Genomic DNA, 24987 nt, shown 5'->3' with positions numbered 1-24987 from the left:
TAGTTGGAATTGTTCCACTGGATGTTTTGTTCATATGGAAACTGAACAATCACTGATCACTAAATTGGAAGTAACAGACAGTGGAGAAATAAACTGTTCTGTTATTATTGATGATGTGAAATATACTAGTGAATTGATTCAGCTACGAGTCATCGACAACAGTGGTATGTTTAGATTACTGCACAAATTTTATGATGAATGTTATATATAATAATAACTGTCGAACTTCTGGGAGAGCTGTTGATCAGTCCTGTGGTATGACTCAGGTACAAAACTGTCTGTTGTGGAAATGACCTGAAAATTGGTGCGTACATAGTAAGGTGGATTGAAACAGTTTGTATGGCTTCACCATTGAATTTGCTGGGCCTAAAACAAGCAAATTATCACCATCCATAGGCGGTGGAGACGGGGGGGCCAGGGGGGCCATGGCCCCCCCACTTTTTGGGACACCGTTTGCAAGAAAAGATCGAGATACTCTAATAGAACAGTCAGGATCTGGATACTCTAATAGAGCAGTCACAGTATTCAGAGAAGCAGTGTAGCAAATTCCTTAGCTACGTATGTGTAGTTATAAATAAGGAGATGTAATTGGTGAAGAGCAGCTATTGTCAGCAGGCTGTGACCCTTTTTTTTTTTTGGTCTTCAACTTACAGCTGGCCTGGCCCCCTCACTCTTTGGCCTGCTCCACCGCCCCTGTCACCATGTAGCACCTTGTACTAACAGAAATCTATGAAGCAATTTTCTTCTCTGTCCTTTGCAACAAACAGAACCTCTCTGGGATGCGTGTGGCACAAGTTACAAGTTTAGCCCTTCAGAGTGAACTCTTCCTTCGTGCTTGGTGCTATGGGGTTTGATTTGCTGATAGACACTATTTATCTGATTACCTGATTATCTATCATTGTAAGGAACTACTTTTTCTTATCAGGTCTTTAGTTCACATGTCAGTTCTACCCATGTCACTCAAAGATTTGAAACAGAGTTTTTTAAATATGTCACTACCAGATAAAGGGAGCATCTAATCACCTCATTTTGCACTCTATAGAGTATTGCAATAATATTAGAAAATAAAGCATGCAATACAATACAGTTGAAACTTCTGTCTTTATTGTGTCTGTAGATAATTTTAAAAATGTGGTTAAGGTCAAAAACAATCCCTAAAGCCAGTCATAAGCCTTATAATTAAGTGAAATCTACTCAAAAACAGCCAAGCTGGGAAAAAATGATGTGGTTTTAAAGCCTGAAGTCATGAAATCAAAGCCTGAAATGACTACAATGATGGTAATGCTATAAACTTGAATAATGCACAAAACCATTATTAAAATTTATTAGCATTAACATCATGGCAATCATTTCATAGCCGCCACCTTTACTTACAATAACTGCAGGTGTATAAACTGCAGCAATATCACAGGTAATTGCTAAAATGACTTGTTTTACTTTATGTATAAGCAGTGTTGGGCAAGTTACTTTGTAAAAGTAACTAGTTACATATTACATATTACTTGCAACTGAACTATTTAGTTATAGTTACATATTACCCATAAAATAAAGTAACTATAATAATATTACATATTGTATTACTTTGTGTCCACAGCCTTAAGCTATCACGTGTGAAACTACCACCTTATCACGTGACATGATTGCATTGTTGGACAACATGCAAATCTTGGTTACAAGTAAGAAGCTGGTGAATAAGCTTCATTCAGTAGGCTTCATTACTTCGTTGTGGCTAGGCGTTACTCGGTGGACTACTAACGAGATTAGTAACTTCATTACTTGTAGTAATAATATTATGTAATATTAGATTAGTTACAGTAACTATATTACTTAGGTAACGCGTTACATTTGTAAGTAAAGTAACCTGAGTTATATTACTTGTTTTTATAGCGTATTTCGTTATATTACTTAGTTACCACAAAAGTAATAATATTACGTAATGCGTTACATGAGTAACGATAAGTAACGCGTTACTCCCAACACTGTGTATAAGTCAAAATGTTATTACAGTGTTTGCACTTACAGTCCTTAAAGGTAACAATGTATACTGTTGTTAGTTTTATGATGACAACTGTTTATTACATTACATACATGCATTTAAATTGCATTGTTGAGTTTTTATTTTTCATGAAAGAGTGCCAACCAGAACTGTACACATGTGAATCAGAGGTATGATTTAAATTTATGTACATAATATACAGTACATAATATATATTCACTGTATCTGCAAGTGTACCATTCACTACTTATACACAGTATAACTGCATGTACTGTGTGCATGTATGTACCACTTTCATACTAAATTATTGTACATCAAAAGGAAAGATGGTGTACTTTAAATGCTATGCAATCATGCTTGGGAATGCAGCAATGAGTAGTAGAGGTACTGTGGTATCCCTCCCATAGGAAGGATATACATACTGTAGAGTACAGTACCACTCAAATGTAACGTCGTCCCACAAGAGTGCAAGCAATTAAAAAATGAGCTAATTAAAGGACGTGGTACCTGCTTTACTCATGAGTATTCATCCCGTTTCATTTGGGATGAATACGCACAAACAAAACCAGTGCCACACCCTTTAAGTAGCTCTTTTTTAATGGTTCATACTCTTACGAGATGACGTTACATTTGAGCAGTACCATATATCATATAGTATGTTAGTATTGATTATTAAGGTTTGCACAACAATATTAAAAGCCAGCCTCACAATACACTGGTGGGTCTAGAATTTTGAGAAGGGGTTTCTGAAAAATAATATAGTAGTTGTAGTTATATAGAATAAGGCATTGAAGGGCATAGCCAAGAAAATGTGGGAAATTAGGAGCTCTGCAGTTGGATTCTAGGCTAATTTTAGTTAGCGATCACAGTAAATCTGATACTTCAAACTATAAAATAAGCAAACTAGCCTAGAATCCAACATAACTAGAAAACACAGTGTGATAGTAAAAATGTTCCCATTAAGGCAAGGGCTTACTGGCATGATAAAAGCATAATGTGCTGAAGTACTATCCCAGCATATTCCTAGTATATTATATAAGTGGATATCTAACTAATTATGAATATACACTCACTAACACAACAATCAGTGGAAAATGACAATCTTAAATAGATTGTACAATTGGTCTTGATTCAGTATTCAGTATAAAATGGTCAGTAGCAGTTAAATATTCTAATGGAACATTCACTATTTTAGATGTAATACCGTAATTCACTTTATTTGTATAAAAATATTTTTGCATGATTTACGTGAATGACTGCTCTATTAGAGTAGTTTGATCTTATGTAAAAATTTTCATGTAAAAATTTTGTACAAGGTTTGCATACGAAAAGTATTTTACAATGAAAAAAGCAAACCACAGTAAGATATATTGTAAACAATGGAGCATGTTTTGTCTGCACAACTTAACACATTGAGAGTATTTCACCTATTATCAGATGGGCTCCATAATCAAATGCAATTTCTCTCAACCTGCAATAAAGATATTTAAGCATCCTGCACATCTCCATGCAAATCAAGATTGCAGAAACCTGTATACCAAGTTTCAGGCTTTTGGGGTCTTTATCACAATACAGCAGGCTTCCAAAGATTATCATAATATAAAATATATTCATGGACAACTTATGTTTACTGATCACAGTTGCATCCAATCAATGGTTGCATCTCCTCAGATTGTAGGGCTACTTGTCTACTCTCTAAAATTAATAAATAATTGTAGTTTATTTGTCTTAAATTTGAGTTACAGTTCAAAAAAAAGGCCATCACTGAAGCAATATTTGGACTAAGTGAATCACAGTACTAGTATATAACATGTAAAGCACTGCCTATATTTGTGTGTACAAAATACAGCACTCTGAGAGGTGTCTGGAGACTAATATAGCACTTGGCTTTGCTTCATGCTGCATTAGTCTCTTGACAAGACCTGTATTATTCGTACAGAGACACAGCGGGACACTATATATTCACTTGCTGTTAGTGAAGTGCTGTATATTTTATTGACCACCTATTGCATCATATGTATTGTATTTTGAACTCACATATTTCTGTTTTAATATCTGATATAGTTTTATCCCTTTGGATATTCTCAAAATGATTACACAACAACTGGTACATTTCATTTGTCAGAGAATCTGACATTTTATGATGAAAGAAAATCAAGTGTTCGTGTAAGTTACATACTGTATGACCTGCATATAGATTTGTAGAATAGCATATATAGCAAATTTCATAGCTATTGATTCTATCAAACTATTCTAATTTATTTTATGATGGCTTTACAGCACAAGTGCTGAAGGTCTATAGGACACCTGGTCCTACAGCTTGTGTAAAAATGTTACATTAAGTGCATATGTTTGAAAAGGTGCAGAAAGTAGAAAAAAATCCATGACTAGACCTGGGCAGCATTGAATCTGCAGCCATCAAAATTATGCTCAAAATTAATAATCAGTGAAGTATTGTATGTTGTTCTTGGCATGTCCCAGTCACTTAAGCAGTTGCTTGTTGGAATTAGAATGGTTGATTCTTGCATATTACAAAAGAGTCACTGAATTAAAATGGATACTAGCTATAAGCCAGTGAAGAAGAGAGAGTAACTGGCAAAACCATTTTGTGAAATGCTTTCTGAAAAGCAAGCTTATTATAGGCACTGAATTAGACCGCATGCATACCAACAGACACATTCTGTTAGAGCAGTAAGCCTACAATGCTGTCAGGCCAACAGCACCTACAATTCCTATAAAATTGCTATGCTTAATAATGACTGTTCATCTACATAGAGTACATCACTACACTGACAGTATGAAATAAGCACTATTTATAAGAAGGACAAGTATTTAAGGATAGCCTTGTAGATTGCTGATTTGTGATCTGCTTTTGGCCTTTTGCTGTTTGGCGTCATCTCCAAAACAAATTGTGACCATTTCTATTGAAATTGATTCTATTGTTCCTTGTTCCAACTAGCAGGAAAACAGCAACTGGTTGAGTACATAACTACACTGTGCCAAAGATAAAATTCTTTTAGCTTGATATTTTAATCACATGATGATAAGTGATGGGTATTATAATATTTTTTTCAATACCCTATCAACTGCAGTATGTGGCTGCTACAAACACCATCTGGAACTTGTTTATTATTTAAATATTTTTTTGCACTATCAACCAAAGTAACAAAACTAAAATAATCCAATGTTTCATACAGTAGAGCATGTACTGTTGTAAGAACATGCAACATTAGAGGAAGTCATTAAATTTTATGGTCAAGATGAACTATAATGTTTGCATTCTGTATTATGTGGACATAAGTGGGAATTTTAATTGTCGAAGTTATATAAAAATTAGGTGTATTAGTATGTATGGTATATACTTGATAAACATATAATACTGCAAATCTTTTCCATTGCTTGTATTAAATTTCATGTTACATTTTACTATTAGGTGACTACAACTGGACTTCTGCAGTTTGATAATAATTTTGTATATGATCTCCACAATTGTTTCCAATAAGACGCGAAATATATATTGCACCATACTGGGCGAATGCTGACACCAGCAGATGTGGACAAGTGTTTTATCATCAAACCAATGATCCCTATCTCCTTGATAGAGCTGCCAGTGAAATAAGAGCAGCTTTTCCCATCCATGAAGATTTTGAGATAACTAACTTGTTTATTGTAACATGGGATGAAGTTGGGTATATTGGGAGCCAAAATGACAAGGTACAGTATGTAGCAACTAAATGTTAATAAATTTAAGTAAACTTCAGGTTTTTAGCTAGTGGAGGTCATTATATTAAATGTGAAGCAGTGGATCTCATCACTTGAAGTGCAATTCCTACTTTAGTCCATAATAATTTTATTATTATGTAGTTAATGTGTATGTAATTTGGTATTATAATTATCAGTCAACTAGCATGGGATTTAATTTACACATCAGTTGACTATTTCTCTTGTTTAACCATTTTTTGTGTCCTACTATAGTGTACCTTATATACACTTGTTTGTTTGATGTTGAAAATGGGGTATATCAGAAAGAAACCAGTAATGAACTGTAAGTAAGTTATATACATTAGTATATATAATGGGCTGGAGTATGTAGCTAAACAAATCTCTAAAATCTTCTTCATCATAATCTGATCTGTGGTAAAGAAAAAGACAAGTTAAAAGAAATACCCAAAGCTGGCCATAGGCTGGCTTTAGGTATGAAATTACAAAAAGAAGTGATATCTAATCAAAAACAGCCAAGCTATAAAAAAGGGTGTGGCCTCCAAGAAAGCCAGGGTGAAAAAAGATATGAAATCAAAGGTGGCGGCCAAGAAATGGCTGTGATGGTAGGTTCATGGCAAAAATTTTAATAACGACAAATTCAGGTGAATTTGTGTTGCCTCCTCCTACAAACGTGGCAGCCAAGAAATGGCTGTGATGGTAGGTTAATAGCAAAAATTTTATTAACGACAATTCAGGTGAATTTGGTGCCGAATCCTAGTGGAGGAGGCAACACAAATTCACCTGAATTTGTCGTTATTAAAATTTTTGCCATTAACCTACCATAACAGGCATTTCTTGGCCGCCACCTTTGATTTCACATCTTTTTTCACCCTGGCTTTCTTGGAGGCCGCACCCTTTTTTATAGCTTGGCTGTTTTTGATTAGATATCACTTCTTTTTGTAATTTCATACCTAAAGCCAGCCTATGGCCAGCTTTAAGTATTTCTTTTAACTTGTCTTTTTCTTTACCACAGATAAGATTATTATGAAGAAGATTTTAGAGATTTGTTTAGCTACATGTACTTTAGGCAATAATTTTTTATTTTGTTGATTGATCATAAAAATAAGTCACACAGGTTAAACTGTTTGCAGCTACTGGGAAATGTGTATGTAGTTCTTTTCTACAGGGAGCCTCATCTCTTTGACTGCATGGTGAATGGTTTGTAGTTGAACTCACCACTTGGTGGCTTATTTCTAGTTGAAACACTCTACAAAATGTAGCTGAATTCTCTCCAGTTTCCAGTTGATCTCTCTACATGGTGACTTGTTTCTAGCTGATCTCTCTACAGGGTGATTTGTTTCTAGCCGATCTCTACAGGGTGAATTGTTTTTCTACAGGGTGACTTGTTTCCAGCTGAACTCTTTACAGGGTGACTTGGTTCTAGCTGATCTTTCTACATGGTGAATGAAATGTAGCTAATCTCACTGCAGGGTGACCTGTTTCTAGCTGATCTTTCTACAGGTGATTTTTTCCAGCTGATTTCTCTATCGGTGACTTCTTACTGTTGAACTCTCTACAGGCTGACTTGTTTCTACCAGATCTCTCTACAGGGTGATTTGTTTCGAGCTGATCTCTCTACAGGGTGATTTGAAATGTAGCTTATCTCTTTACAAGGCTATACTTGTTTCTAGCTGTCTTCTCTACAAGGTGACTTCAAATGTAGCTGTTGAATCCTTTGCAGGATAACTTGTTTCTAGCTGATCTCTGTACTGAAAGAGTTTGTTTGTAGCTGAACTCTCTACAGGGTTGCTTATTTTTCTAGCTGAATCACTCTATGAACTGTAGCTGAATTCTCTCTAGGTGGTTTGTTATTAGCTGATCTCTCTATGGGTGACTTGTTTCCAGCTGAACTGTCTACAGGGTAACTTATTTCTAGCTGATCTCTCTACAGAGTGATTTGTTTCTAGCTGATCTCTACAGGGTGAATTGTTTCTAGCTAATTTCTCTACAGGGTGACTTGTTTCTACCAGATCTCTCTACAGGATGATTTGTGTTGAGCTGATCTCCCTACAGGGTGATTTGTTTCTAGCTGATCTGAACTGTTTCTAGCCAATTTCTCTACAGTTTCCAGCTGAACTCTCTACAGGGTGACTTGTTTCTGGCGGACCTCTATACAGGGTAATTTGTTTCTAGCTGATCTTTACAGGGTGAATTGTTTCTAGCTTATTTCTCTAAAGGGTGACTTGTTTCTACCACATCTCTCTACAGGGTGATGTCTGTCGAGCTGATCTCTCTACAGGATGATTTGAAATGTAGCTTATCTCTTTACAAGGTTACTTGACTCTCTACAGAGTGACTTCAAATGGATTTGAACTCTTTGTAGGATAACTTGCTTCTAGCTGATCTTTCTACTGAAAGAGTTTGTTTGTAGCTGAACTCTCCACATGGTTGTTTATTTCTAGCTGAAACACTCTATGAAATGTAGCTGAATTCTGTATAGGGTGACTTGTTTCTAGCTGATCTCTCTATGGGTGGCTTGTTTCCAGCTGAACCCTCTACAGGTGACTTGTTTCTAGCTGATCTCTACTGAGCTCTTTACGGGGTGACTTGAAGCATAGCTGAACTCTCTACAGAGTGATTTGTTTGCTGCTGAACTGTCTTCAGGGTGACTAATTTGTAGCTGAATTATCTACAGGGTGACTTGTTTGTAACTGAACTCTCTACAGGACTATTTGTTGTTGATACTAGTTGAAGGGTGACTTGAACTCCCTATGTTGTTAGCTGAACGGTGACTTGATTGTAGCTGAACGTTCTAATAGAGTGACTTATTGTGCAGCTGAATGTTCTATTAGGGTGACTGCATTATTAGAGTATCTCGATCACTTTTGTTACACCTAGTTCACTTTCATCAGTGGATTTTATTGCAGGGGTGTAGCCAGGATTTTTTGAAGGGGGGTTCCAGCACCAGCATTGAGTTACTAGAAGCAGGGGTCTGGGGGCGCAGCCCCCAGCCGCTGAGAGCCTTTCAATATTTTAATAAAGCAAACTCAGCAAATTGCTATATTTTATGCAAAAAGTACATTAATTATGATGCATTAAGTACCCCTGGGATGAAGGTAGTACTAGATAAAGTCACCTAGTGGAAACAGATAGCATAACACATAGAGACACATATAGTAATCTGTAAGTGATGGTTATATCTCACTGTGGTATAGGAGCCATGAATCCACTGATACAAATGACAATCAAAACAAGAGATAATAAACATCTTAATGATTAAGACAAAATATACATTACAAGCATACAGGGGCCTAGACACAAGGGTACCATGTGCTGATGGATCAGTACAGGAGCCCTGGAAAGACTTACATTAACTAAAATTAAATTAAATTACAATACACCAAAAAAATAATCTACATATATCTATATGTAATACTTAAAGTTTACCTAAGGTGGTCTAAAGGATCCCAGTCCAGGGAGGCTCTAGAATTAAAAATTCTGTAAGAACAGGACACAGCAATGCGAGCTGCCTGCTCAAACAAGGATCTTACGATTTTCTTTGGCACTTCACAAGCAGTAGCCATTTGAGCAATTATTTCTGACAAAAAGTGGCCTAAATAACCAATTTCAATGGGAACAAGATTGACAGTTAACCCAGAAAGCTGAAGGTCATATTGCAAGGAGCTATATCGATCTTCCTATCTAGCTCTAGCAGCAAGAAGATGTTGCTGGGTATTAGTTGGTACTGTCAATTCGAACAAATCATTAGAAACCAATACCAAGTCAGGCCTGCTGAGGGTGGAGGAAAGATTGGTTGGGATGGTACTAGGGGGGCTGGAACTAGCTAGATAACCTGGAAGGTCTGTAACTATACAAATATGCATAGCATGAATTCATTTTGCATAACACAAGTGATAAATTACTGGAGCTCTATATCTTTAAACACTGCACACCAAAGCTATAGCAGTATATATAAGGTCATGCTAAGTTTTGCATTTAATGTTGGAATGTCTGAAAAACTTCATATGGACATGGATATTTACATGCATGTTCTATTAGAGTATACCCGACTGCTCTATTAGAGTATATACCTGACTGCTCTATTAGAGTATATCGATCTTTTTAACAAGTTTTGAAGAGGGCTCATGTTACCTCTGTAAATCCTTCCCTGAGAGATGAATGTAAGTTTTATCAATTGTTGTGCTGTGCCATTACACTATATTGCTCACTCATTTTGTCCTGCCACACTAAATGGTGTGTTAGAATCCTGCTTGCGGAAGTCTAAATTTTACAGGGGGGGTTCCTGAACCCCCCGGAACCCCCCCTCCCTACGCCCCTGTATTGTAAACCACTGTGAGATCACTCTAAAATGATTTATCTACCTCTCTACTTGATTTCAGCTGATTCCGTTATCTGGTTTGTCAGGTAGGTGTGGCAAGTATTACTTTTTGGCTTGTTTTTATTAACAAAACTCTATCGTGCGCATTTTACATATGGTTGGCGTTTTTATTATAACTTCATGACTGTTAGTGCGATTTCTTTCAAACCACAAAAGGTTTGCACTATGATAGTTACTTCATGTACAGACCGATTTTCAAGTCATTCCTTCAAACGGTTTACTCTGTGGCCGTGACAACAAATCGCTATCGAATTTTTCGAAAATCGCGTGTAACTGAATATCAACTAAAGCACTTGATATTGCTCGTCAGACCCTTTTGCTTAATTCACTTACCATTCGGGACCAAGCCAGAATTCGTTCTCATATCCAACAATTAAGCGACTTTTAATAATTTTTTTTTTATTGGCAAGATACACGCGTCTACACTGGAAGCAGGTTTTCAAGGCTCTGTTATGGAGCGTCAGATAACTTTTAAACCTTTTCCAGGTTCTAGCAGGAATGGTCAGCATGATATCTACTTTCACGTAAAATGTAACAGCTTAATACGGCCTTCTTCATGGTACAAAGTAGGGGGTTTAACATTACACATAGAACCATTGGCAATGAAAATATTGGCTCACCCCAACAATCCAGGTGCGAACTTTTTAACGATTCCAGGTTATACCAGGCTAGATCTATCCTTTCTTGAATACTTCAGCTAGCTATACCGTTCGTGACGAACGTTTTACACGGTACAAATAATTTTATAAAATCACCATCTCAATCCAATAGTCGCATACCCCGGCTGAGCACTGATTGTTAGTGACGCGCGCGCTATATTGCGTGGGCGAGTTGCAATGGAGAAGTATTCCGTTCTTGAATGTTTAATTCATCAACTTTTGAATGGTCAATAGTCCTTGTACATCATGCCAATAACTTTTTTGATCACGTGATACATCTTTGTATTTTGTACATGTAATCAAATAAATAATTTTAAAAATGGTCATTATAAAAATTTCAAGTTAGTTGATTGTAGTTCTCCAACATATAAACCTGTGGAAAAAACAGTCACATTTAAATTGGTGAATTAAAAAAAAATCTTTATCACGCACACACTACACACACACACCCTACACACACACACGCTACACACACACACACACGCTACACACACACACACACACACACACACACACACACACACACACGCACACACACACACACACACACACACACACTTCACTACATATTCACATATAAATAAAACACTACAAGGTATGGTAATGGTTGTTTACATTGGTTAATTTTGTGGTGTGCCACATATAGCAACAAGGGAAATGTGTATCTGTGATCAAGAATTTAATTTAGAAATATCATAATTAGATGGTCACACTATCTTTGTCAACTAGAGATGAACTGGCTTTTGGTAAAAAGCGAGGGGTAGCCAATGCCTTGGGACTCTTGTATGCTATGTGAGAAATCCAATCAGAAATACACAAATATATTAGAAACCAAATCCTAAATCCAAAATCATGTAAAAATAATGGAGAAAGTGAGTTTAACAAAGTAGACAATGATCGATAACGAATAACTAGAACAAGATGTAGATCAACAACTGTACAGGTAGTTCATACTAGTTAGCAATATCACTAAATGCCTTTAAAAATACATAAAGATTGGGAGTCTCGTACACGCCATTTGGGTGCTTTGCGTGGGCGTTGGCAACCCCTCTAGTACACCATTTCTGTGTTTTGCGTGGGTGTTGGCTACCCCTCGGGAAAAATAAAATAATGAAAGACTATACAGAAGCTGATCTGTACAGAAGATGAGCCCTGCACAGCTACGTGGGCTTCTTTTTACAAAGCATACACTCACCTTATTTGCACATTGCCCAATCGTCATCATGGACGCTTCCACCTCCCACCGTGCACTAAAGTAATAGAAACAAACATCATTAAATAATATAAGCATTAATATTATTAAGGTAAGTGCGCCTAATTCCGGACAGTTCCTAACTCCGGACACTTCCAATGTTTGGCGTCATATCTCCAAAACTATCTACAGCAGTTACTTGAAATTTTAGGTGATTAATGCTTCATATACGATGATACTGTAATCCTAAAATCAGCTTAAAAGTCATTCTAATTTTTCTAAACGAGGTGATTATTTATTTCCGTGTGTGGCAAAATTATCAACAATTCTTAGATAATTGCTGCTTATTCCCAAACTCAAAGAGCTATCTGGCTGATTTTCATACGGTACAGAGGGACAACTATGACTTACCACTGTACCAAGTTTCGTTTGCAAACAATCAGCCAAACACTTGCTATGGACGATTTTTTAAGAGCCAGTTTCATTGAAGCTGCATAAATATTTACGTAAATACACCTAGATTTGAAATACTCATAACTCGGCAACGAAAGGTACTATGACTCTCAAAATTGAGTATGAGGTGGGCAATAGATGCACGTTTAACGTGGTGGTGTTGAAAATTCGAAATCAACTTCGTAAGTGCTGTATCAGGCGTGATAAAAAATGTCCGGAGTTAGGAGCATGCGCGAAATTTACACATAGTTGAATATTGGTGTGCAGCTCCTCGAAGGATGGAGATATTTTGATGAAACTTGCAGGACTGATGCACCATAGGATAGGCTTTATCACCATATTTTAAGGATTGAGAAATTCGCTTGCATAGCAGAGATAGAGTACCGAAAGTAAAAACTGTCCGGAGTTAGGCGCACTTACCTTATAGCATAACACAGCAGCACAATATTACAGCATGATAAACAAACCAAAGTATTTATACAGAAAACTATGTCATAGACATTTAATCGTCTTTGAGCAAGGCCATTTTAACGATGGCGCAAATTGGGCATGGGCGGGCAATTCATTACATTCTTTTCGCCGTTTATAACTCACTGGCAAACTAATGCATATACAATATCAAAGAACGTATATATTTAAACAGTTGTATGATACTTATAGACTGTTTTTTTCACTGTCAACCACTTCTTGTGCGTGGGCTACCCACCACCTCTCCCCTCCGCACCCTCCCACCCACCCACCCCCTATATGATATACGTGCTATACAGAAGAGCATATAAAAGTTGCTAAAATTAACAGGTTTTTGTAGAATCAGATTTATTTTTAAAATTCTAATTGAACAAACAGTACATTTTCATACTGTAGCTGAATGACATTAAAATACATTGAATTGTCTGATATGTCAATTTCTGCTGACCCCTGTACCAGTTCATGGCTTCGGGCCATTCCTTATGATTCTTTAGGCCTATCCATGTCCTCACAGGAGTTTGTATGTTCTCTTCGATACTGGCTTGGTGTCCCTCTCTTTTCTGCCACTTCTCCAGTTCGCTGCCCATGTGGTAGTGTTGTTGATCAATTTGGTGATCATCTGCTGGGCTGTGGACATGGACCCATGCATATACGTAGGCACGATGCTTTATGTGATGTGATATATCATGCTTTACTTCAGGACAACACTGGTTTGCCGTAAAGAGCAATGGTGTGCTGGTTCCCGATTGGATCGCCCTGGTGATGTTTTTCACCCTGACTTTGTGCATGGGAAGCCTGCGTACTTCGATGTTACTGTGCGTTGTCCATTACAAGAATCTCTGTTGGGTCGGTCTGCAGTTTCAGCAGGTGTGGCTGCTGCTAAGGGAGAAGAAGATAAGGATGCTCACCATGATGAGCTTGTACAGGCTGCTGGAGGTGTCTTTGTGCCCCTGGTGGTTGAGTCCTTGGGTTTGTGGTCTGCTACTAGTCGTCCTGTCTTGCAGGATATTGCTTTGAGGACAACCACCAGGAGTGGCATTTCTCATGGCCTAGCATACCGCCATCTGCTAGAGCAACTCTCTGTTTGTCTGTGGCACCACAATGCCCGGACATTTTTACATCTATTTAGCCTGTTGCCTGGCAATCCTTTGTGGGAGTTGAACTCTGTTTCATGCTCCCACTCCCTGCAGTTTGGTCAGTAGTCTGCAGGGCTTTCTTCTTAAGGCCCCTGTCCAGGGGTTTTGCTGTGTGTATGCTGGCGATCCATGCGGTGTTTTTGTAGGTCTGTGTAGGCTTTGTAGGTTTAGCTGCTTTTTGTTTTTTCTGCTTTTTGTCATTTATAAATTAAATTAGGTTTAACTTCTAGCTAGAGATCGGGGAGGATGGGAGTGCCATTAGGGCTGGAATAAAAATAAAAAAACTGAAGCATGCGCGAGTTATAGCAATTTTTCTAAGTGGTGCGAAAAGAAGAAGATAAAGAAAAATATGAAGAAACTGAGACGAACTTTGAAGGCGCATATCTCAGTGATAGCCTGGCGGATTCAGCTCAAATTTGAAAGGCAAGTTATATAGTGACGGCAGTCATGTGCATTAAAAAAAACTTAGACAAAAAATCTAAGAAAGCGAAAAAAAAAAGTTGCCTCAGTAGGGGCTCAAGCCCGGGCATCCATACTCATAATCAATGCTTGTAACGACTGTACCACTGGCGCTGCACCTACTCACCCCCTTAGTTTCTACCTTATAAACATCCGACTGAAGTGACTTCTATACATAACAATAGTGAAGAAGAAACCAAAGCTGAACCCTACCCTACTCCTAATGCTAAGGAACTACTTTTCGCATCCCCTATAGTTGAATACTCGGGGCAACCTACTAGACGCATCCCCTAAAATCAAATGCTCGGGGAAACCTACTAGACGCGTGCCCTAAAGTCAAATGCTCAGGGCATATTGGACGCGTACCAACCCTAGCTTTCCTAGATATATACAACTGGAGTGTTTGATAGTCCAGTAAATGATGGACTTGTGCCGGTAAAATAGCCGTTCACGTTCGTAACTGGTGCTGGTACTATATCCACTTTGAATTTGAAATGGGAGGTGCCCCACCCCGAGGGAGTTTCCACAGCAAAAATGGTTAATTTCCATCCAGCCATTATCAAGCTACGGATGCGTGAAAACGGTGTTTTCTTGGCTCCTGTAAATCACACAATTGTCTGTCGCGTGCCCGAACTGGCTGTACTTGGCCGCACGACACACTATCGTGTGTCTTGTTTAATTTGGCTGTGGTGAAGTTTTTACTTCATATGCAGAGAACTTCTGGAGTTCAGCCATGGAAAGTAGCAATATCCAAAAATCAATATGTATGTATGGCAAGTAAAAAGAAATAAAGTTACAGGCACTTACTAAAGCAGTTGTAATTACCTCATGAACACAATGATATAAGGAGTTTAAGATTTATAACATCGTGTTTGCCATGAATAGGGTAATGCATTACTTCTTTCTTCACCTGAGCATATGGAACACCTTTCAGTTTCAGATTTAACAATAGATTTGCTTAGCCATCTCAGAGGCATACATCTTCAAAGATTGCCTTATTCTTTTTTTTTCAACACTTGAATAAAAATCAACATACGTACAGTAACTAGTGCATGCTTTATTTGATGCTTTTCAAATGTTGGGGGGAAATAAAGCCACAATACTGCACATAATTATGCTTATCATTTGTAGAAAGTAAAGTGGTGGTCTGTTGTTACTACGTAATGCAGGGTAAATCGCTTTTGGGAATACATTGAAAATTAGTTAACTATCAATCATAGTGCTGTTTATCTTGTCAGTAACAGTTTATGAGTTACAAAGCAAAAACCAACAGGTGTGGTGTATGTGTGATAGAAATCCTCTTATAGAACATTCACTCAAAATAAATGTTAGTTAAAAATTGTGGAAAATAAACATAAATCAGAGACCTGTATACCAAAACATCCAATCCCTAACCACTGAGCTATAGTACTGCTGCCAGTTATCTACCTTCCTTAATGTCTTAATGTTATCGAGAATGCTAGTTCCTACTAATAGGTTTGCAACTAAAATTGTATTGTCTTGATCATTTTTGTGTATTCATTGTCATCATCCGAACACAACATTATTCCCCAACTTGTTTCATTTCTAGTATATACAGTTTTACCTTCCATCTACCCAGTCTATAAACAGTTTACATATCATCAGCTCTACATAGCAAAGAAAGTTCTAGTATTTGTAGAATACTGTAGAGTATATACAAAGGCTGAGAGTGCAGGTTCTATTAGAATGACACAAAAACACGATGCAGCACATCTATTTGTACTCAGGCATTTGCCCTCTCTGATCAAAGTTCTGCCTGAACAGCAACCTACATTGTTTAGAAGTCATAAAAATATCAGTCAGATGATAATTCCATGTAATTTATGCAATTACATTACCTTATTCAGTACGCAGTGTTAAGTGGTATTTTAAATGTGGCATAACATCAACTTGATTTCAACTACATAGAATATTGCACATTCGGCTTGCACCAATTATGCCAGAATAATTTTGAGCATAGCACTCTAAATATTCAAGGTCATAATTGCCTCAAGCCTACTGCACATACAAGTGTACATGTCACATGCAATAATAATAAATTTATATCCTACATTGTTCACATACATATCACTGTTACTACAGACCAACACTTTCCAGTGTATAATAGCCACTAATAAGGGACTTGAGTCATATGTAATATTCCTATATGCTCATGGGAAAATACAATGGACTACTGCTGATCGTGATGGTGGAGTTGATGGGAATGAAGCTGTAGCAAGAATTAATGCTGGTGATGGTGTTAACCACTTCACCATTCCTGGATCATCAACCCCAGATATTATCAACATTGATGAGACCAGTAATGTTGGGATACCTGGAATGTGGATGTTTCAAATTGGAAAAAGGATGTTATGCAAGAAAATATTGATCTTGTTTACATGATCATGTGACTGAGAATTCAGCTTCCACACACATCCCTCACATTTTTACCACAATTTGATTGCTGGGATAGACTACCATATTTTACTCTCTCTCCTTTCTTCAGAACTAGTAAGTTTAGCTTTTGCAGAGACCCTACAAGTGATAATCTGGTGCTATGTAATGGGCATGGCCAGTGTTGGGACAGTTACTTTGTAAAAGTAACTAGTTACATATAACTTATTACTTGCAACAGAACTATTTAGTTACAGTTACATATTACCCAAAAAAATAAAGTAACTATAATATTACATATTATATTACTTTGTGTCCACAGCCTTAAGCTGTTACGTGTGAAACTACCACCTTATCACGTGACATGATTGCGTTGTTGGACAATGTGCAAATCTTGGTTATAGGTAAGAAGCTGGTGAATAAGCTTCATTCAGTAAGCTTCATTACTTCGTTGTGGCTAGGCGTTACTCAGTGGATTACTAACGAGATCAGTAACTTCGTTACTTGTAGTAATAATATTACATAATATTAGACTTGTTACAGTAACTATATTACTTTGGTAATGTGTTACATTTGAAAGTAGAGTAACTCAAGTTATATTACCTGTTTTTATAGCGTATTTGTTATATTACTTAGTTACCACAAAAGTAATAATTATTATGTAACGCATTACATAAGTAACGCATTACCCCAAACACTGAGCATGGCTTTGTTGGAATAGTGTTTAATGAATTGGGAAAGCCACAGAGAACTAGTTAGTATTGAGTTGGAAGTGATTTGAGTGCAAGGAGGGTCCATGGATACCATAAATTAGACCTCTCACTTCAGTCATCTTCTTACTCCATTTATACTCTTATAAGAAGCCTACCACACACCACTCCTATGACTACCGCGTGATGTACAACCACTACTTGCACAAAAGGCTGCCATTTATAAGGCATATTATGAACATCACAAAGTGATAGCTAATAACCAGATGAATACTTTGAGTGAAATTTACAGTATTTGTGCACTAGGAAGTAATACAATAACAGCAATAATAAAAATCACCACAATTATCTAGCCTTTATGTATTGAAGTGGGGGGTTTTCTTGAATCCAGTTACATTATTATAGCACAATGTGAGGATTGCTAGTAACAAATGATGAAGGAGAACAATAATCATGTTGTAGCTGTGGAAAATTTACTGCATATGTGATCACTGCATTCAATGATCAAGTCATTGAAAAGGTATTGGCACTGGAAGGGCAACTTTCTACTACAGAATAAAACTGATAAATGTAAAGTGATGCATGTGTGTATATATATATATATTATACTGATGGTCAAATAAATTGACATTAGGATTAAAATCTGCTGTATAAGACCAAACTTAATGATCTGGTATGCTTAAGCTTCTATATTTAATTATCTGTAACCATCAAAAACTTGTTTTCAATAGGCTTCGATGTCACTTTTGATTAGCTGTTAATCCTGTATACTTAGTTGTAGCAATTAGTGATACAAATTTATTTATAATAATTGAATAGCACTTGGACCACACATGAAGATAATATGCTGCGATATTGGTGGCCTGTTTATTACAGTATGACAGTAATTTTGTGCACCAATTGTCTTAATAAGGTTAAACAGGCGAGAGGAGAGCTCTTTTGCGAGGTAGGAACTTAGCTAGTGGTGAAATCTTTGAATGATTTGTGGCTTTGTAGCCATTAACACGCATGGTATTCCTTCACCAACTAAGTAACAGTACTTTTCATATCTGATACCATGGACAGTGGTATCACAATTTACTGTTTGTGATTCCTTTGGTCTAGCCTGGATTACATGTACAAATGATGTCATATGTACGTAAGCAATTATTTATGCTGCTGCATACTGATCATAATTATTTAAAATTATCAACTGAACTGCCTTAAAGAAGTATCCCTAAAGTTTATAAAGCTTTATAGCAGTCATCAATGCTGCATGTTATGCTGAGTTTACATGCTTACTGGAAAACATGGTTTATAATAACCCCACAGAAGCCATAAACTTAATTGCATACCTTGGTTGCTTGGACTGTTTAGTTGGGAACAATCCCAAGATTGATGGTAAATCCCAGGACTAATGGTAAACAGGAAACCGCCGTGTTGTTATGCATAACATCAATGGTTTCTGAATGGTGAACCACTAAATATAGTAAATCACAGTATTTGACAGACTTTAGTGTAATTCCCCTTAGTTAGTATAATTTTATACTTTAAATGAGGTGATCATTCATGTGGCTTGGGAATGTACTGAAGCCCCATCAAAACTGTTTTGGCAAGCCCTCATGATCACAACCACAAGTAGTCCCCAAACATGCCAATTGGTCTAGCTTGTGATGCCTAAATTGGAGCAGTGATCTACCATAAATACCCAGAGACCAATTTCCTATGCTTCCAAGACATTATCTGATGGCAGTGAAAGAACCCATCAACTTTACAACATTCAAGCTCTGTTTATTGTTACTACACTCAGCAACAGGCAAATCACAAGCAGAACTAAATTTTCATAGACAAAAAAGGTTTATTTACTATCTACATCCAGGAAAGACTAACACTGGAAGACCAGCGATTGTTCAAAAAATATGAGAAGGTGTGGGCTTGAAATTATCACAACATTCCCCATTGGCTTCCAGGAATTATTACACAGAAGTAATAAGCATTAAAACACCATCAAATCAGTGAATGACAAGAATGCATTGCATGGTCCACAAAATACATAATAGTGTATACAGTAGTAGTACATTCGTCTAGGTATCAGTAACAGATGACCTCCAGATAATTTGCATCTACAAGAATTGAAAGAACTGGTGCAGAGGAAATTTATTCTTAATATTGTTGTAATTTTATATGATGTAATGTTATGATGTAATTGTGGTAACTGATTTACTATATATTCTGTGTGCATGCTTGTAATATTCAGACTTTGTGTATGGCTCCTGTATATTAACTACTTAGTTCAGTTATTGTCACAGAGTTGAGTACGTAGTTTCAAAATGGTGAAGCTGTCACTGTTAGTAATAACTGTAAGCTTGTTAATATTTGATAGCCTTCACTCAGTATGGAGTATTGAAATGGCTAACAACAATACTGTTTCTGAGAAGGAACTACTAAATCACTCAGAATATTGTGTTCTCAATGATTCTGCTATCAGAAAGAAGGATGGTGATGGTTTGTTGATTATTATAAATGATACTGGAGTTTGGCTAGTAGCTACAGATGGCAGTGATTTGTTTGTGTTTCCTATAAATGGATCAGATTGTGAAGATGATGATGTCTACAATCCTAACATTGTTATATATGCTATACAGACCTCCATCTACAGTGTTATAATTTTGGTGGCAACTTGCATTATTGTTCTACACTTGTACTTCAAAGAATTACAAACTGTGTTTGGTATTCAAATCATTCTATTCTGCTTCTTCCTTAATATGGGCAATATGGTAACATTTGTCCGCAACAGATACCAGTTTACTCATAAAGTCAATGACAGTGGTGAGGTGTGTGCTGTGCTTATCTATATGGAAGGGGTCTTCACTTTACTTTCTCAATTTACAAGGTTGACTATTTTGTTTCAATTTGCATACCTCATATACAAAGCTTACAGAGTAAGGTCAGGCAGATTTGATACTAAATTAAAGTTGATGTTGAAATACGTCATTTTTATTATTTCAATGACTACCATCTATGCTGTGATAGCCATAACTTGTGATTTAGCTGTGACCAGATCTGCTTTTACTACAGAGAACGGATATTGTGCAACTGGATTTAGTGAAGATGCAAGTATTATACTATTTCTTGTGCAATTAGCATCAATTCTTGTCATGCAAGTAGTAGTGTTTGTTGCAGGCATGGTACTGTATCGTTTGGTCAATAAAAGGTGCTGTGAATTCAAGTCAAATGATGCACGAGTTTCTCTTGCTCTGGGGTCAACTACTGGACTTAGCATATTCTTATTTCTCGTTATCTATTTTGCAGATGGTGGAAATCATGGCATTGCTTTTCTAAGTAACTCTATTGGAACATGTATACAAATGTCAATTCTGTTAATAATATTTCTAACATCAATGAAGGTCAAAACTGCTGTTTCTTTACATAGCTCCTCTTAGCACTGTAGCTACTCATTCTAGCATACATAGTCTAAGTAGTTAGCTATGTACTTTGTAAAGATGTTTTGTAGCTATGCATAAATATATAATGTGTATGTGAGTTGGTTCATCCCTCCAGACTGTTACCAACATTAACATCAGTTCTTCTGCATGGGCTCAGTCTATTCTTCCTGCTGCTACAGTAAAGGAGGTTAGGGAATCCGTAGTGCTATTGATTTAAGTCTGCCTAGTTATCTTTCTTCCCTTCATACTAAGCATATTACCTCCGAACTAGTTTCTTCTATATTGTCTCCTTCAGGCTTAACTGTTGAATCTTCTCAGCTCCTCCACGAGGCTCTTGACCAGCTGATTATCCTATGCCCCCTGAGGACCGCAGACATCTTCAACATGGTTGGGACGAACTGCAGTTAATCTTGTGACAATTGAGGTTGGCTGTTTGGGCCATTTCATGCCACAGACTGTCTCTAAACTAAGCGATGTATGCCATCTACCAAAGAATACTATTCGTTGTATTCTTCATCAAGCAGCTCGTGTTGCAATCTCCTGTTCATACAGGATTTTTAATTCCCGTGCTTCCACTACTTGGGATGTAGTTGATCTGTTTACCTGTTGAGAAGCCATGTATAATTGTTTAGTTTTGTATGTAGTTTTTTTTTTTTTTTTTGGTCTTGCCAGGGCTCCATACTTTTTAGTAATAACTTGGTAACCCTGAGACTGGACTCCTGACCCTTTGTTCATGTAATTGTCAATTATTATGAGGTTTACATTATTCCACGGCACGGAACGGAATGGCATATTCCGTGGCATTATTCTCCGGAACGGAACGCCTAAAGTGCCTAGATATATCCTCTAAATCACTTTCAAACACTGTACTATGTAACCTTTGTGACAAACAAAACGAGCCTGCTGTTTCTTGTAGCCGATAACTAGTCTTTCGGCTATAATTATGCCTTGAATTATGCTAATGTGGGATTTTTATCACGTGACCTGCAGATGTCATCAGAGGTGACAACACGAGGGAACACAAGATGAAGAAGATGAGTTGGTGACAAATGTAAAGAAGTCCTTTTGTGGTGAATTCAGTCTTAGCTGTAGTTATAGAAACGGTGCTTATAGCAGGAAGAACAAGAATGGAAGGCAATTCCGACGGCAGAACCAGAGTGGAAGACCACCTGGATGACGTGACAGAACCAGAGTGGAAAACAACCTGGACGGCAGAACCAGTGTGGTAGACCAGAGCTAAGAAGGACTGAGAATTACATGTTAGGTACTATAGCAGATCTTCGTGATTTTGATGAGATTCAGAGTTTTATAAACCGAAAGGTCACTCAATTGAAAACTGAACTTTTGGCTTGATTTATGAAAGAGAAATTTAGTACTGTTGTATGTTGCAATAAGTATGGCCCTAACACAGAATTTGAAAACTTACGTGAGTGGACAAGAATCTTTTGGGTATCAGTAAAAGTGGTGAGTGTGTTTGTTTAACATGTTGTCTCTCAACGGAACAGCCTGACTGTTCCAAACCTAGCTACAATTTTATAATCTTCTTAAATGCAACAATTTTGTAAAGATCAGGCTTTACAGGCTCCTTGAGCCTCCTTACTTGTAAACCTAATACTAATACTAACTTTAGAATGGATTTACCATCAATTGAGCAAAATGAACACTAGTGGTGATAATTTTAGTGGCTGAAAGTTAAGTTAAAATTTTATCAAATCTCTTTTGTGCTGCATGGGTTTGCTAAGCCTGTGGTGGAGTTACTGAAGTGTTGGTAGCCTGTAGTTGTTTACTAGATAGAAAAAAAATGGCAAGGCCAACAAAAAAATGTCATTGCTTACTTTCTGGACAAGAATAGCATTGATAGTAGCTTTTTGATGTACTGCAGTGTCACATTGTGGTGGTGATACATAAACATTAATGGTAGTACCAATTTTGCCACTTTCTCTCAATACTTTTCTTTGACTGCTTGGTTCACACCAATGGAATTATATAGAACATGCTGACCAGGTTTCTACTCTATTTAGAGCTCATTTTAATATGGGCTCTGCTACTAACAATTAACCGTACATTTTTTTTATGTTTTAGCGGGAAAAAGAGATTACTATTTCCTTACTTGTTTTGTAGTTAATATCATTGTGTTAACAGTTATTATGTTTGTTCCAACATGCAGATCATCTAGTGTGCAGTGAGGAAGGCTCATCACACAGTGGATCAACTAATACAAATGGCCTGTTTACTGCACACCAGTAAATCAGAATTTACCCTGAACTTTGTAGATGTTCATAAACAGACTGGAAGTAATGATTGTGGTTTGTTCAGCATTGCATATGCAGTGCTCCTGTGTTTAGGTGAAAACCCTGGCACATTAGTATTTGACTACCCTAAGATGTGTAGCCATCTCTTATCTTGTATTGAACAACAATATTTTTCTCTGATACCAATCAGAGGCAAAAGAAGAAAAATCTGAAAGTTATATGAACTGGACAAGCGAAGGCTTATATAATGCCACATCAACCTCCAATGACATGCTGTTTGGAGTGTTCAGAATGGTGCCATGGGGATGTATGCATTTCTCCAGTTTCAGTTGAAGCACCTTAGGCAAAGAATGTACACTGGAGTTGTAAAAGCTGTGTTGACTGAAACTAGTTAGTGTTTAGTAATTGCTACCTTGTAGTCTATCATTGTATCATTTATTTGCTGTATTTTAATTGTGTTAATTTACTGTATATGCTATTACTTTGTCACTTATTTTACTCGATAATGTTGGTGTTATCAACATAGTTGTATTCAACTTTTGCTGTTAACTGTATTCTTAAGAATTTTTTTCACATTGGCATCAATCTATGTAGCAAGGTTAAATTAGACATCGGCTGCTGTATAGCTACGTACATAGTGGAGACTTAGGGACTGGTCCAACAACTTTAAGTTTATTAGTACTGTAATAAAACAGACATAGCTATAATACTGCGGCTACTAGTTTTTATGTTATAGCTTTGCAGCCTGATAGCTATAGATTTAGAGCTGAATGTAGTATAGAACTTCCCTTATAGATCTAGCCGTTCCAGGACGCCATGCATGGCCACCAAGTAGCTAATACTATAGTTGATGCGCTGGAGGACACGTATGTCTGCTCTGTTCCGTTCCGGAGAATAATGCCACGGAATATGCCGTTCCGTGCCGTTCCGTGGAATAATGGTAACCTTATTATGACTTTTATCTCTCTCTTGACGAACACCATTTTTCATCCGGACTCTGCCTCTGATGCTAAAACAAAGGCTCGCCTATTGTCAGTTCAAGTCCTTCTCAGAGTCTGTTGCTCTTCCTGATAATGAGTCTTTGAAGATTGCTCTTGGTCTACATCTTGGTGTTCCCATCGCTGTTGAACACACGTGTGTGTGGCGATGAATCTATTCGTCGCACTCTGGTGTCGGTCTGGAGGTGTACCTGTATGCGCTGGGCTGTTTTGGAGCCAGTCGGTGTGTGTCGTGATGACGGTAAGAGGCCGGATAGCATGCCTGATTCCTTGGTCTCGGGGCTTACCCTTGCTCTGGGACTTCACCTGTTCAGACACCCTAGCCCTCGCCCTAGCCCCATGGCCCTCATCTAATTTGTCCGTAAAATTAAATTGTCTACTGCCGACTTCCGCAAGTGGTGCCAGCTGACTGGCAAACTCTGCAGAGTGAGGGGTTACCAACCGCCGACTAAATTCTGCAGAGCAAATTCATGGATTTCTCAGATAGTGTCCGAAAGTCCCAAGAGAGTAGCTACCCCTCGCTGCAGAGTCAGGACAGGAAATATTCTTCTCTAACTCCATCTTTTTACTTCTCCCTTCTATGTGTTGAGACCCTGGCCCCTGGGTAGCCTTATGTGGCCAGGCCGCTTTCTCGGCACGGCGCTTATCGATTGCATTATAAACGCCTGCTCGAAAAAGGTGCTTATAATGCGATCGATAAGCGCCGTGCCAAGAAAAAGCAGTCTGGCTACGCTAGACTAGCCC

General features: G+C 37.5%; 2 protein-coding genes and 1 long non-coding RNA gene across 3 annotated transcripts in view; all 3 read left to right on the top strand.

Moving 5' to 3' along the window:
- The window catches only part of LOC136246548 (dendrite extension defective protein 1-like), a 230756-nt gene that overhangs the window by 159261 nt on the left and 46508 nt on the right, over positions 1-24987 (top strand). The gene's annotated exons all lie outside the window — the stretch shown is intronic.
- Positions 49-16825, top strand: LOC136264251 (uncharacterized). Its single transcript, XR_010705024.1, has 5 exons — positions 49-164; positions 2132-2166; positions 4061-4162; positions 5430-5710; positions 16568-16825. It is a non-coding gene; the product is annotated as an uncharacterized lncRNA (long non-coding RNA).
- On the top strand, positions 19795-23830 carry LOC136264162 (uncharacterized). The gene is made up of 2 exons (XM_066058872.1): positions 19795-22457; positions 23161-23830. Exon 1 carries the CDS (start codon positions 19878-19880, stop codon positions 20988-20990), a length of 1113 nt encoding a protein of 370 aa, XP_065914944.1. The 5' UTR covers positions 19795-19877; the 3' UTR covers positions 20991-22457; positions 23161-23830.

Source organism: Dysidea avara, chromosome 1 (genome assembly GCF_963678975.1).
Source record: "Dysidea avara chromosome 1, odDysAvar1.4, whole genome shotgun sequence".
NCBI lineage: Eukaryota > Metazoa > Porifera > Demospongiae > Dictyoceratida > Dysideidae > Dysidea > Dysidea avara.
The sequence above is the reverse complement of the archived record's forward strand: the minus strand, read 5'-3'. Positions and strand labels throughout refer to the sequence as shown.